Source organism: Artemia sp. Qi Xiang Cuo, chromosome 8 (genome assembly GCF_049724085.1).
Source record: "Artemia sp. Qi Xiang Cuo chromosome 8, ASM4972408v1, whole genome shotgun sequence".
Lineage (NCBI taxonomy): Eukaryota > Metazoa > Arthropoda > Branchiopoda > Anostraca > Artemiidae > Artemia > Artemia sp. Qi Xiang Cuo.
The window spans coordinates 28799475-28815198 of NC_142801.1; the positions used below are offsets into that span (position 1 = coordinate 28799475).

Genomic DNA, 15724 nt, shown 5'->3' on the forward strand with positions numbered 1-15724 from the left:
CTGCGAGTTGGACTCAATTATCGTCCATTTCCTTACTGAGGACCAACAAAACGCTGAAATATATGTGTACTATCATGCATAGATATAGCTGAAAAATGATGTAGGGTCATTCCTCCGAGCTATTGAAGACAATACATGCTACTTTGCATGAAGACAGTGTGAATGAATAAAGCTGTGATGACATAGACTCGATTTTTTTCAGCTTGGTTTGGCAATCGAATTGAAAATTTTCGGGCCAATCACTAACTGTAGGGTAAGGATTTGAAACACAAGTTCTTTGCAAGGGGTAACGCTTCAAAGGAGATTAGTTGTTTTTCGTTTTGCTTTATATAATTAATTTTTAATCACAAGTCTCTCTTTGTACACCAATTGTGGAAAAACCTACTCACAGTTAATTGTGGGATTAAATATATTATGGTAAAAGGATCTATATACTCATTTGGAATGAATTGAAAAGTGATTTAAGTAATAGAAGGGTAAAGGAGTTTTAGTGTGGGGAAGGAGATATGAAGATTTGAAAGTTAATGGCAACTTAATGAGCCTAAATATAAAAAGTATTTTTATAGTGTTCATATTCTTTCTTCGCCCACTTCGATATTTTAAAAAATTCTAAATTTTCCTTAATTGTCACATATTTTGTATAACTATCTTGATTATCTTTTTAGTTTCTTGCTAGATTTTTTTTAAGCTGAGCTTAATTGTGACCTCGGCGCCACCATCCCTAGAAACAGTTTTGCTTCAGCCAAGGTTAAATTGTGAAGGTATAGATAAATAAAATATTATCAATATTTCTCCGTGTTTTTAGAAGTTATTTAATGGTTTTGCTGGGCAGTTAGCTTAGGTTATTTTCTTGTACAGACAAGCTTTCTTTACCTTTATTTGGTATTAATGTCAATCTTTCATAGAAGAAATAAATGAAAAATGTCGAAATTCTATGGAATGATTCACAGCATATTGATATCTATATTTTTACTACAGCATAGATTTAGTTGCTTTTTTATTAGTATCAAGTTCACAGTTTATCATATATATAGGCTCTTTTCTGCTAGTTTATCTTCAGACTATTCTACACTGTCTGGTAGCAAGAGACTAGGGATTGTAAGCAAAGAACTAAAAGTTTGTAAGGAGGCACCAGTGCATGTTGGACTAATCATTTGTGAAGATTCCATCTCTTTCTGTAATTTGAACAATGTCATTTTCTGGTTGAAAGCATTAGGAATCCAATGTGTAAGCATTCATGCACCTTTGATGGAAGAATGGGAAAGTGAAGCTTTGATTGAGGGTAAGTCAGGCTACTATGTAGTCTGTGTGAAATTGGCCTTAGTGTTTTTAAGTATAAACTTTTATCACTCTATAACTTTACAATAGATAGGCTCTCATATATATAGGCTCTTTTCTGCTAGTTTATCTTCAGACTATTCTACACTGTCTGGTAGCAAGAGACTAGGGATTGTAAGCAAAGAACTAAAAGTCTGTAAGAAGGCACCAGTGCATGTTGGACTGATCATTTGTGAAGATTCCATCTCTTTCTATGATTTGAACAATGTCATTTTCTGGTTGAAAGCATTAGGAATCCAGGTCAATATCTACCAAATAATAATAGGCCTATTGAGTTATGACTAAATTGAATACACCATTTGCTGCCTTTTTTTTATGCTGATTATAAATATAATAAGTATTTATATTGTAAATGATTTTAAACCCCCAACCCCTTATCTATGCTATACCTAACCAAACCCTGAATTGGCCTAAATAGGGGGGGGGGTCTGAAATTCATTTCCGATAGAAATGCTTAATATATGCGTAATCAGCATAAAAAAAGGCATTGAATGGTGTATTCACTTTAGTCGTAACTCAATAATATGATTTGGTAGATATTGACCGGAATCCAATGTGTAAGCATTCATGCACCTTTGATGGAGGAATGGGAAAGTGAAGCTTTGATTGAGGGTAAGTCAGGCTAGGCCTGCTATGTAGTCTATGTGAAATTGGCCTTAGTGTTTTTAAGTATAAACTTTTATCACTCTATAACTTTACAATAGATAGGCTCTCATATATATAGGCTCTTTTCTGCTAGTTTATCTTCAGACTATTCTACACTGTCTGGTAGCAAGAGACTAGGGATTGTAAGCAAAGAACTAAAAGTCTGTAAGAAGGCACCAGTGCATGTTGGACTGATCATTTGTGAAGATTCCATCTCTTTCTATGATTTGAACAATGTCATTTTCTGGTTGAAAGCATTAGGAATCCAATGTGTAAGCATTCATGCACCTTTGATGGAGGAATGGGAAAGTGAAGCTTTGATTGAGGGTAAGTCAGGCTAGGCCTGCTATGTAGTCTATGTGAAATTGGCCTTAGTGTTTTTAAGTATAAACCTTTATCACTCTATAACTTTACAATAGATAGCTTAATGTTTAGGGGGAAGTGCAGGAAAGGAACCCTAACTAGGCATAGCCACATGACCAGATCTATTTAAAAAAGCTTTTTTCAAAATTTAGGAATGATGCCACTGGGTAAATGGTTTTTTAAATTCAGAGACAATTCCATTGTTTATGTACAGACAAAGTGAAGATACTAAAGGATGCCTTTTTTATGCTCTTTCCAGTTATAATAATTGGTTCATTTGTAATAGTCTTGGGTTACAGCAAAACACCTTAATAAAGTGAAAATTGGGTCAATATTTACCAAATCATATTATTGAGTTAGGAATAAAGTGAATGCACCATTTGATGCCTTTTTTTATGCTGATTATAAATATAACAATAATTTCTATCAGAAATGAATTTCAGCCCCCCCCCACTATATATGCAATTCAGGGTATATATTTCTACATTAGGGAGGGGGTGGGGGTAAAGTTTAAACTTACCTCCCATTTACATCAGAAATAAAATTTGCCCCTACCCCCCCCAAATGTAGAAATATATACCCTGAATTATCATATATAGGGGGAGGGCTGAAATTCATTTCCAATAGAAATGATTGTTATATTCATAATCAGCATAAAAAAAAGGCATCAAATGGTGTATTCACTTTATTTGAAACTCAATAATATGATTTGGTAAATATTGACCCAAATATGTACCCTGAATTGGTAATTATAGGGTTGGGGGTAAAATTCATTTCTGACAAAAATGATTATTATATTTGGAAAGAGCATAAAAAAAGGCATCAAGTGGTATATTCACTTTAGTCGTAACTCAATAATATGATTTGGTAAATATTTACCAAAAATAGTACCCTACCATAAGATTCCAGTAAGTTTTCACAGTTCATATTATTGACTTACAAATAAAGTGAACATACCACTCAATGCCTTTTTTTATATTCTTTATGAATATAATAATCACTTCTATTGGAAATTCAAATTTACCCACCCCCACCCCCCTAATGTGCAAATATATACCCTGAATTGGAATAGGCTATACCATGAATTGTCATTTAAAGTTTTGAGGTACAAAATTCAGTGCTATTTTTGTCAACAGGATTAAAAAAACTTGAAATGGTTGGAAAACATTTTATATTTGAGTTGCCTAATAAATGAGGCAACTTGAATTGGCTTGAATTGTTTATAAATAAGTATTTTTGGAATATATTTCTCTTGAACAACTTAATTATAAACTAGTTATGGTACTGGTACATTATACATACACTTTTATATACTAATGACAGATGAAACCTGCCAGACTGGTTATTTTCAGGAGACCACTATTGAGAAATGGATTGCAGAGTAGTTTTCATTGTGTTTACAACATGTAAACTGTTGTTTTTGGGGGTTTCGGGGGGGGCGGGGAAGGTACATAGGTTAGGTTACATATTTAATATAAGATAAGCTTTACCCCCCCCCCCCCCCAATGTGCAAATATATAGCCCAAATTTGTTTATAAACTATTATATGTTCATCCTATTTTATTTTATTTCATTAGCATTAACCAAACTTGACTTTTTAGAAGTGTCCATATAATGCACCACTTCCCTAGTTATTTGCTTTTAACCACTTTTCAATAACTTAACTAGTGTTGATAACTTCTTTGTGTGGTTACAATTCAGGGTATATATTTAAAAAATTAGGGGAGTGGGGGTGGGTAAATTTGAATTTCCAATAGAAGCAATTATTATATTCATAAAGATCATAAAAAAAGGCATTGAGTGGTATGTTCACTTTATTTGTAAGTCAATAATATGAACTGCAAAAAAATTACCTAGATTCCTTTATTTAGGCTCCTTTTCAGGGTAGCATTTTTCAATAAGCTATGGGTTTTTTCCATCACTTAGATAAGTAGAAGGTATTACACCATTGGATACATCTTTTTATGCTGTTTCCATACTTCTGGAGGATATTGTATGGTCTGAAAGTTTTACACAATTCAGCTCATTCCCCAACAATAATTTTTGTCTGTATGAATCTGAGGATCCCATGTTTTGTGCTGAAGTGTTGATTTTTGTTTGGTGCATTATTATTTAGCTTTACTAGTTGGTCCAAGTGTTTTATTATACATCTGTATTTTTGCACAACAAGCAAAAACTGTCAGCATTGTGATAATAATAAATATGATTATTTTACAACAAACACTAATTCATTGACAGGAAGAAAAGAGCCAGGCTATTCTAAAAAAACATGTGAATGTTTATAGTGGGCTGTATTTTCATCCATTACAGGTTAAGAGAAGCAATGCACTTTTGTTGTTGACATAAGTAGCCTAATTTTTTCATCTTAATGAATTTTATCATTTAATAAGTTTTATCAGAATTTTTGGTAACTTTTTTCTACGGACAAATAATTCTGAACAAGGTATCACTTTAAGAAGGGCTCAAAATAAAATTTGCAAATTAAGGAATTTGTAGGTTAAATTTGGAAAGAGCATGAAAAGATGCATCAAGTGGTGTAATCACATTCTACCTATCTAAGAAACAGAAAAAAAGCTAAAAATTTACCCATTTTCCAAAAGAATTTTTGGAAAACATCTTGAAGAAGCCCAAAAACTTCAATATTGGAACTTTTATCAACCTGGCAAGCAGTAAAACTCACTTCACTTCTTGGGCCCTTGATGCTCCTTTCTAAGCCATTCAAACCTTGAGGGTTGTCTTCTTTTTTTAGCCCATATAAAAATAAAGATGAGAAAAAAAGATTACTCTTTGTTTTTCTTCAATTTTGGCTCTAGCAGCTTCTTCTTTTGCCAATTTTTTGCTAGTTTTTCTTTCCTTAAATCTTCTCTAAATTTGGCAATCCTTGGGTCACAAGTATATGCATTCTCCACTAGTGAACAAATTCTTGTGCTTTCTTGTTTTTTCTTCTAGTTCATTCCACCTAGGTTTCTAGGTGGTATAATAGAGATTTTATGGTGATTCAACTATTAAAGTGGTTATTAGCTGTCTGACTACTGGGTATCTTATTCTACGGGTTTTAGTGAAGACTTACTTTTCTGAAATAAATACTATAATAACAAAATTCTTAATTGCATTCTGAACATTTCTATTTATTAGATTTTCAGATTTGCCTCCAGTATAAGCACATCTTGCCCCATCCTTCCATGTTGCAAAGAGCTAGATATAGTCATTGGCTATATTGAAAAGTTTGCTGAGTTTGTAATACAAACCAACTGTTAATCAGAAATGATAGAAAAAAAAAATACAAACCAGCAAAATCACCTTTTTTGGGGTTTTTAGCCTAGCATAGGGCTGTACTCAGGCAGTCAGAAGGGCAGGGGCTGGGATGCAGTTCAACTGCATCCCTATTCTGGGATCTAGTTTTCATTCTCATCACAGCAAATTAAACTACTGTTCAAGTTGACTTATCTGACAAATAATTTAGTACCTTGTTTGGACTAAAGCGGGGGTAGAACTAGAAAGTGTTTTAGAGGTGAGTGTTCCCTCCTAGAAGGTCAAAAGTTGCACTAATTACAGAGGTAGAGGTAAAAAAAATTCCAAGGTGTCAGCACTATGTGCTGACACTTTGGAACATTGGGCAGGATTACCACCCCCTTAGCTGTATCCCTGGTATTCAGTAGTACAGACAGTTTTACCATTTGGCCAGGACTGGTTTGCATTGATGAATTTTTAAACAAATTTGTCCAAACCTCTACCATCTCCCATCTTTGTTATATAGGGGTATTCTATATCTTGATCCATGTCATTGTCTGCTTGAACAAAAAAAAATTGTTTGGGCCTTTGGGTATTATTTTCCCAAAAGATACACATATATATATATATATATATATATATATATATATATATATATATATATATATATATATATATATATATATATATATATATATATATATATATATATATATATATATATATATATATATATATATATATATATATATATATATATATATATATATATATATATATATATATATATATATATATATATATATATATATATATATATATATATATATATATATATATATATATATATATATATATATATATATATATATATATATATATATATATATATATATATATATATATATATATATATATATATATATATATATATATATATATATATATATATATATATATATATATATATATATATATATATAAAAAAAAAAAAAAAAAAAAAAAAAAAAAAAAAAAAAAAAAAAAAAAAAAAAAAAAAAAAAAAAAAAAAAAAAAAAAAAAAAAAAAAAAAAAAAAAAAAAAAAAAAAAAAAAAAAAAAAAAAAAAAAAAAAAAAAAAAAAAAAAAAAAAAAAAAAAAAAAAAAAAAAAAAAAAAAAAAAAAAAAAAAAAAAATATATATATATATATACTTCCAATGCTGTATAATAGAAATCTCAAAACAAAAATATAAAATATAAGGCAGCATCATTCCGCCTTGGGGGGGGGGGGCTGGAGGCAACCCCCCAGTTTCTGGTGTACCATAGAATAGATATATAAACCCCCCAGTTTCTGGTGTACCATAGAATAGATATATAAATCTATTCAAAACTGCCCTTTTTTACCCTCCCAAGAATTTCCCTTAAATCATTCCTTACAACATTCTCCCATCAAACAGTTCGTGGTAACGAACTGTAAGTAAGGAGCGACCCGGCTCAATGGTAACCGAAACTCTAGAAAACGGGTTTTTGATACTAATAGATATATCAAAAGAATCAGATTTCAATGCTGATTTCAAATATATAACTTTCATCAAGTTTAGTGCTACCCATCAAAAGTTACGTGCCTGAGAAAATTTGGCTGATTTTTAAAACCAGGGGGACAGACCCCCTAACCATGAGAGAACCTTAATGAAAATCACATCATCTGATTCAGCGTATCAGAGAACCCTCCTGGAGAGGTTTCAAACTCCTATCTACAAAAGTGTGGAATTTTGCATTTTTTGCCAGAAGAAAGATCACGGATGCGTGTTTATTTGTTTTTTGTTTTTTTTTTTTTCCCCAGGGGTGATCGTATCGACCCAGAGGTCCTAGAATATCGTCGGAGGGCTCATTCGAATGGAAATTAAAAGTTCTAGTGCCCCTTTTAAGTGACCAAACAAAATGGAGGGCAACTAGGCCCCTCCCACGCTCATTTTTTTCCCAAAGTCACCCGATCAAAATTTTGAGATAGCCATTTTGTTCAGCATGGTCGAAAATATGATAAAAATGTCTTTTAGGATGACTTGATCCCCCAAAGTCCCCAGGGGGAGGGCTGAAAGTTATGAACTTTACTCAATGTTAACATATAGTATTGGTTATTGGGAAGTATACAGACTTTTTCAGAGGAGATTTTTTCTGGTAGGTGGGGGAAGGAGAGGGTCGGGGGCTATATGGAAGGAGCTTTCCATGAAGGAAGTGTTCATGGGGGATGGGAATTCGCCTTGAAGGGGGCGCCGTTATTGACATGTGTTTTGTTTGTTTATTTGTCATTATAAAACCTTTTTCAGTTAGTTTTTTGTCTGGTGGGGGGGGGGATAGAGGAGGGGATTACTCTGGAGAATATTTAAGTGGAGGATGTTTCTTTGGGGTAAGGGACATTTCTATGAAGGGGGTGCCGGATTTCCAAGCATTATTTAAGAAACGATCAGAAGTTAAATAAAAAAAAAAGTTTTTTCAACTGAAATGTAAGAAGGAATATTAGAACTTAAAACGAACAGAAATTATAACGTATGTCAGGGGGTTCTCCCCCAAGTCAATACCTCGCTCTTTATGCAACAGTTTTTTTTAGTGCTTTCAAAAGAGCTATCTATTCTAATTAAACGGCCTTTGTGATTCAGGGGTTTGTGAATCATAATTTTTTTTTACTTTTAACGTAAAGAGCGTGGTATTGACTAAGGGGAGAATCCCTTCATATACGTAATAACATATACTTAATAAAAAAAAAACAATAAAAAAACAAGCGATACGGCTCAATAGAAATCGAAACTTTTAAAAACGAAATTTTGATGTCAATAAATGTATCAAAAGAATGTGTTTATAATGCTGATCCTAAATATATAAATTTTATTAAGTTTAGTATTACTCATCAAAGGCTACGAGCCTGAGAAAATTTACTCGATTTTTTAAAGAGGGGGAAACATCCCCTACAAGTGAAAGAATTTTAATGAAAATCACACCGTCAGATTTAGCGTGTCAGAAAACCCTATTACATAGGTTTCAAGCTCATATCTGCAAAAATCTGCAACTTTGCATTTTTTGCCAGAAGAAAAATATACGAATATAGAAGTTAGTTACGTAAGTTAATTTGTAAAGACATCCATTTAGTAAAAGAAAATTAAAATTTTTATGCAAATAAAAGCTGCAATAACTAAAAAACGATCAGAAATTAAATAAAAAAAACAAGTTTTTTAAACTGAAAGTAAGGAGCGACATTAAAACTTAAAACGAACAGAAATTATTCCGTATATGAAAGGGGCTGTCCCCTCCTCAACGCCTCGCTCTTTACGCTAAAGTTTGACTCTGTCTCACAACTTTATTTTTTAAAAAAATAGAAAACTTTAGCGTAAAGAGCGAGGCGTTGAGGAGCGGACAGCCCCGTTCATATACGGAATAATTTCTGTTCGTTTTAAGTTTTAATTTCGATCCTTACTTTCAGTTTAAAAAATTTATTTTTTTTATTTAATCCCATTCAAGGGTGACCTGCTTTTCATTTGGCCTTAAACAGTGCTCAAAAAGGACAATATTAGGCAATCTGTCATCCTTCACCTACAGAAAATGTCCTAGCCATCTCAACCTTTCTATAACTATAGCCCTGGTATGTAGGATTGAGATATGGTAAGTCAGTCAGGTACCCAAAACAATAAAAGGCAATTTTTATGGAAAATGTCCAGTAAATCCTCCTCTGTTTTTTGGAGCCCCCAAGCTTTAGAACCATACTTGAGCACTGTCTTCACTGTAGCTTCCAATATTCTTAATCATGTGTGCAGATTTATCTTCCTATTCTTCCAAACTTTTTTCAGCTGTGAAAAAAATATCCTGAAATTTACTTATTCTACTTTTAATATCTTCACTGCTCCCACCATCTTTACTAATAATACTACCAAGATAAGTGAAGCTGTCCACTTGGTCAATCTTCTTGTTACCCAGCATCACCTCTTCTCATTCACTTATTCCTAGCCATAATGACTTAGTCTTCTTAACATTGATTTTTAAACTTATTCTTGCACTATGAACTCACAAAACCTCCTAAAGATTCATTCATTTTGCTTACATTTACATCTAGGATGCTTAAATTATCAGCATAATCCTAGTCTAGGAGAGTTTCACTTCCCCAATATGTTGTGTGTTCTCCCATTGCCTTTGCTGTGCTCCTTATGACAAAGTCCATTAAAATGACCCATTTACATGGGGATAGGATGAAAACATGCTTAACTCCTGATTTAGTATGAAACCAGCAACAAGGATAAGACCTTCCCTAAAGCTCTTCTATCAGCTGAACCAAACAATTGCTCTTAATCTATAAAACTGACAACTAAAGGGGTTTGATGATTGAGGCACTTCTCAATTATTACTCTAAGAGGAAAAATTTGATTGACACATCCTCTCCTCTTTGTAAAACCACACTGTCCTTCTCTTAAAACTTTATCTACAACATCTCTGAGACTAGAAAGTATCATCATACTAAGTAATTTTTTTCATACCGAAATCAAGCTACAATAATTACCATACTTACTCTTATTATCTTTCTTATTGTGGGTTTAATTAGAGTTTCTAAAAAATTGCTAGGTCTTACGCTTTTTTTTCAAAAATCACATCCATAATTTTCAATGACTTATCTCTACCTTCATAATGACTATATTTAAAGACTCATTTACCACACTATCAGCACCTGGGGCTGATCACTTTAAGAACACTAATACTTCCTTTGCAAATTAAGAATTTTCAGAGGGAAAAGGGAAAAAACCCCCATAGAAACATGTAATAACCTGAATACCAAGATGCAGCATGATTTTTCATTGTTTAAAAAAAAATTGGAAAGAACATGAAGATAAGTGTGGAAATTAATATGAGAATGTCAGAAGACATGAATATGACAGTGGTCAAGTATGGCCCTGAAATGTGGATGCTTTGAAAGGTTGAGGAAGATAGCTAAATGTTTTCTAATGGAATTGACTAGGGATAGTTTAGCTACTCGTTTGATTAACTGTATACTGAATAATAATCTGTACAAAAAATGTGGCTCCATCCCATTTCTGAAAGAAAGGTTAAGGTGGCTAAGCCACCTTTCACAGATAAAGGATGACATATTGGGATGACAAAGGATAAAGGATGACAAAGATTGGGCTTTCCGGCAATTTGTCTGGGAACAAGTGAAAAGCAGGTTGCCCCCAAGTGGGGTGGGGAGAGATTATAAGAAGGTATTTAAAGGGAAGTGAAACTTCATGGTAGGACGTAAAGGGTGAAATTTTGAATAGAATGGGTTGAGAAGGAGCATGCGTAGCTGTGTTAGCCTCAGGCAGCTTGGTGTTGCAGTAAGTTGTTAGTAGCAGTAGTGGGGTGTAACAAACTTGGTTTTAATGATCTAATGAGTTAATTTGGATACAACTGTTTAAAGTTTCAAAATAGTACTTATATATATAAGTTAGATTTCAAATGAACCCTTATTGACATTCTAGTAGTTTGTTAGAATTTGACCAAAAAATTCAGTGGAAGCTAAAGTTTTGGCTAGTTTATTTTTGTGATTAAAAATTATTGCTATTTACTTGAATCTGAATCATAGTTACCGTTTCCGAATCAGTTTCAATTGCAATTTTTTTTTTCATCTAACAGTTTCTTCGAAAAAACGTTTGTAAATTTTCAATTGCTACTAATATCAGATTTTGCTCTTAGCTACGTTATAGCTACTGATGCAACCATATTAAGGCTGCCTACATGTAGAATGTCAAAATTGTCTGCAGAAGATTTGTTTTTAAAGGGGTGAGGGTTTAATTTTTATTTTGTTTTATTTGCTAAATTCAGATTTGTGTGTTTTCCACCTGTTCTTTCGGTAGACGGTTCTATTACTATTGGTATCTTCCCCTGTGTGGGCATATATAAAATATTAGTGTTTCTTTCATTAATTGTAAATTCTCATTATTATTTTACTGCGTCCTTGCTAAGCTTTGTAAGCAATCATCCTGTTATCAAGACATTTGCCTTACCCTCAAAAACGAAATCAAAACGATTCTATTTAGTTTTTTTCCTTTGTCTGCTCTCTCTTTTTATCAATGTTCTGTTATTATATTGAGCTTCCTAGTTGCATAGGAAGTATTACCGCACGGTGGCGTATTCTCATGAAAAGTCACAAAGTCTTTACAAGATAGATGTTTAAAATGGACAATTAGCTTGTCTTCTCTCATTTTGGGATGTATTTCATTTCAAGTCTTTTGTTTTGATCCTAAATGGTATTTGACTATTCTGAAATTTATTTCTTTTCTTTTGATAATTTTTAATTTCTCAACTCTATTCTGTTTTATACTTTTTAAAAGCCCAAATCATTCTAGAAACGTGTTCAAGGAATGACATCAAAATATATTGTTGTCAAGCCCATGATACAGTCCATTCCATACAGAAAGTGGCAACTGCAGAAAAAGTTATCAATGCAGATGAAGCTATAGACTTCCTCTTGAAGCATAAATCACCTGAGCCAGAATTGGTTCTTCAGTTTGGTTTACCAGGTTTATCTTTAGGATATTCACCCTTGAAACTAAGATTCTCTACCATTGTGTAAGTTATTCTATTGATTGTGATAATTTTCCTGTTAAAATTATAGGCCTATATCTTTGCCCTACTCAGCAGTTTAAACATAAAAAGGGAATTGGCAAACTGAATGGATTAGTTGAACGGATAGTCTTGAGAGCTTAGACCTCAACACGTAATTTGTGGTTATCCAAAACATCTTGAAAATATTGTCCAATCCTATAAAATTTTGATAGTTTTCTACTACTGTTTAAAAAGTTGGTTTTGCTACCAACTTTTGTCTTGATGCAAAGACATGGACATGAATTTGTTCACCAGCAAGGAAGGATTTAAGTGTATAACATCAAGTCAAGGGCTATATTATATACATTTTAAATAGTAACTATGGTTATCATTTGTGGTTGGCTGTTGATTATTTGATGATATATATTATATGCAGCCCATGGCTAGATGTTGAGCACCTGTCAAACCCTTTCCATTTGATCCCATAGCCTGCTGTGCCCCTTATGACAAAGTCTACCAAAATAATCTGCACAAGCGAGATAGGACACAACCCCGCTCAACTCCTGATTCTACACCAAACCAACTACCTAGCCTCACTTCCTACATTAAGCAAAGTAATATTATTTTTGTGCATAATACTAATCGCTAGAATTTCCTATCTGGTGTACCATAGAAGGATAGTAACTTTTCTATTGGTTGAATAAAATGCTGGTTCTTAATCTATAAAACCAAGGACTAAAGGCGTTTGAAAATTCAGATACTTCTTAATTATTAATCTAAGAGTGAGAATTTGGTCATGGCATTCTCCCCCCCTTCCTAAAACCACACTATTTCTCTTTTAAAGTTTACCTGCAGTATCTCTTAGTCTAATAAGTATCTTCATGCCAAGTACTTTGCTTCCTGAAGAAATCAAGCTAATGGCTCTTTATTTACTACAATCACTTTTATCACCTGTCTTATAAAGGGGTTTAATTAAAGTTTTTTTCTAAAATCCCAAGGTACTTACCCCTATAGTTTTTGGTTTCTTATTTATTTATTTACTAACCCGTCACAAAAAAGCAAGGAGACGGAATACAACATAATACAAAAAAAAAAAAAAAAATACAGGACAACACAGGACAAATTCTTACAAAGGATTGTATCATAGACCAGTTGTAAAGATGACGCGTTTGTCTTCCCACTCTTCTTTGATAAGCCACACTGGAATATTGGCTGTCAGGGCAGCAGCAGAAATTTTAACTTTAACAGTTGTTGGAAAATGGTCAGAAGTGTATGTTCAGGACAAGACTTCAACTTGGTCTTGCGGCATATTTCCGGATGCTAAAACTTGATCAATGTTCGTAGTGGCCCCAGTATGATGCAGACAACTTGTGTCATGATCTTCCATTAAAACTTCTAAATTACTGGTCAGTTGCAGGATAAGATTGTTCGAGTTGAGGACAAGTCACAATTAAAGTCTCCAATCAGAAGTTTCTCGGGGATAAGATGACGGGTAACACATTTTGCAAGACGTTTAACCGCGAGAGCGAATCATTTTTCAGATTTTTTGGACTTGCAGTCTGTCGGAGGTAAGTGTTAATAATGGCCAAATTTCCAATTTGAATAGCTGAGGTCTCCTCAGCTATATGATTAACTGAGGTCTCCACTACGATACTGGGAATCGTTTTGCGAACTATAGTAGCAATGCCATTAGATCATCTGCCTTGGCTTTAAAGACGTCAGGCTGGCGAAAAAAAACGTGGGAATCAGAGAATTCAAGGAGCTCCTTATTGCAGTCGATTAGGAAACATTCTTGCGAATATAAAACGTCGTAATTTCTCAAGAATTCTTCAATAATAGGGTGCTTCTTAAGAGCATCACCATGTATATTCCAGGAAATTACACTAATTTCAATGGTTAGGATTATCTGCAATCACTCTTTGGTTTAATAGCGACGAAGACCACACTGCCTTTCCATCATAAACAAATAAGTAGAACAACTTGGAATTTTTTTTTTTTTTATACAAGACAGCGGAACGCAACTTTAAATGAATATTTCGACCCTATATCCAAGGGCCGTCCTCAGCAAAACAGACGAAGAGAATAAAAACAATATAAAAGAAGTCCTGGTTGAACTTCCTTGAAGTAATGATATTAGGGCTGTTTTAAAACATTAAAAAAAAAAAAACCTTTAAGTGTTAATTATTGAATTTTAATGTAAGTTTCTTTTATATTTTTTTTATTCTCTTCGTCTGTTTTTCAGTCGCAACATTTTGCTTTAAAATACTTCTCTCTTCTACCAAGCTTAATGTTCCTCCCTGAGACATCTTTTAAAACATCATTATTATTTTTTTTAATGAAAATTTTTTCTATTTTTTGGTTGGTTTTGAAATTCAGCAAAGTATAGAAAATAATTTATTATTATTTTTTAGGAATGTGCCAACTCATCGATCAATAACTATGGGGACTTTCTTGAATGCCATTCACACATACAAAAGCTGCAAGCAGAATTTTGGTCGTTAGATTTATTTGTTATTTTTGTACTCTTTTTTAAAATGATGAGCATGTCCAGACACTGGCTAGGTATATCTAAGTAGTCTTAAAAGGTTCCATTAACTTATTTTGAAATTGTCTTTGCAAGGTCATCAAAACCAATTAGCTTTTCTTCTAAAGAAACGTCATGGGCTTGGGTGCGTAGAAACACTTGCTTTATAGACATGAATTACTCCCGGCACCAAAAAGGAAAAACAATACTCCACCCTATGCACTTCTATTGCCCTGAGAAATCGCGGCTCAACAGTATTGTGAAGCTTCAGACATAGATTAGGCTCACACGCTAAATCTGGGCATTAAGATTAAGTATGAGGCATTTCAGAAATTTTTGAACCTTACAGTATATAGTGACGTCTTTCTTCCCTAGTTTATTTTGTAGCGGCAACCAATTTAAAAACACACCCTGCCGTTTCCCTAAAGACCGCTTTTCTTGTAGACGAGTGGTTCCCGACCGATTTTGGGCCATGCCCCACCTAGGCATTCCTAAAATCATGATGCCCCCCCTCATGATATTTAAATTTTGTTATTCAAAATTTTACGCCAATTCACCTGAAGGATACTAAAAAGGCCATTAACTTGATATGTTTTTTTTTTCGAATTGTCCTCTAGGCATGAAAATTTTTGCCTGTATACAACACATTTTACAGAATGCATGACGTCATTCACATGGAAAATGCAATTTTTTCAAAATTAGGCTCTAGAGCAGCATTTCCCAAAGTTGATTGGGCTCCGACCCATCTAACAAAAATTTCCAAACTTGGGACCCACCTTTTTGTAGTCCTAGAGAAAAGAGTAGTAAATATTATACTCTACAACTAGATGAGTCTACCGACGTGCAAGGCTCAGCTGCTTGTTTTTGTACGTTACATTAACAATGACGTGCGTGAAGATATCTTGTTCTGCGAGCCAACAAGTCGTGGAACTGCTGAGCTAATTTCAATACAAATGATTCTCATATAAAAGATAAAGCTTTACAGTCGAAGAACTGTGTCAGTATATGCACTGACGGTGCGCGAGCTGTGCGGGAAAAATGGCAGTGTGGTTACAAGAGTTCTTGAACTCCATGTGCTTTGTG

At 33.4% G+C, this 15724-nt stretch overlaps 1 protein-coding gene across 1 annotated transcript; it reads left to right on the top strand.

Moving 5' to 3' along the window:
- Positions 1-921: 921 nt before the first annotated feature.
- Positions 922-14674, top strand: LOC148949306 (dehydrodolichyl diphosphate synthase complex subunit nus1-like). The gene is made up of 3 exons (XM_089092918.1): positions 922-1282; positions 11919-12141; positions 14529-14674. The coding sequence occupies exons 1-3, from the start codon at positions 922-924 to the stop codon at positions 14617-14619; spliced, it is 675 nt and encodes a 224-aa protein (XP_088949044.1). The 3' UTR covers positions 14620-14674.
- Positions 14675-15724: the final 1050 nt, after the last annotated feature.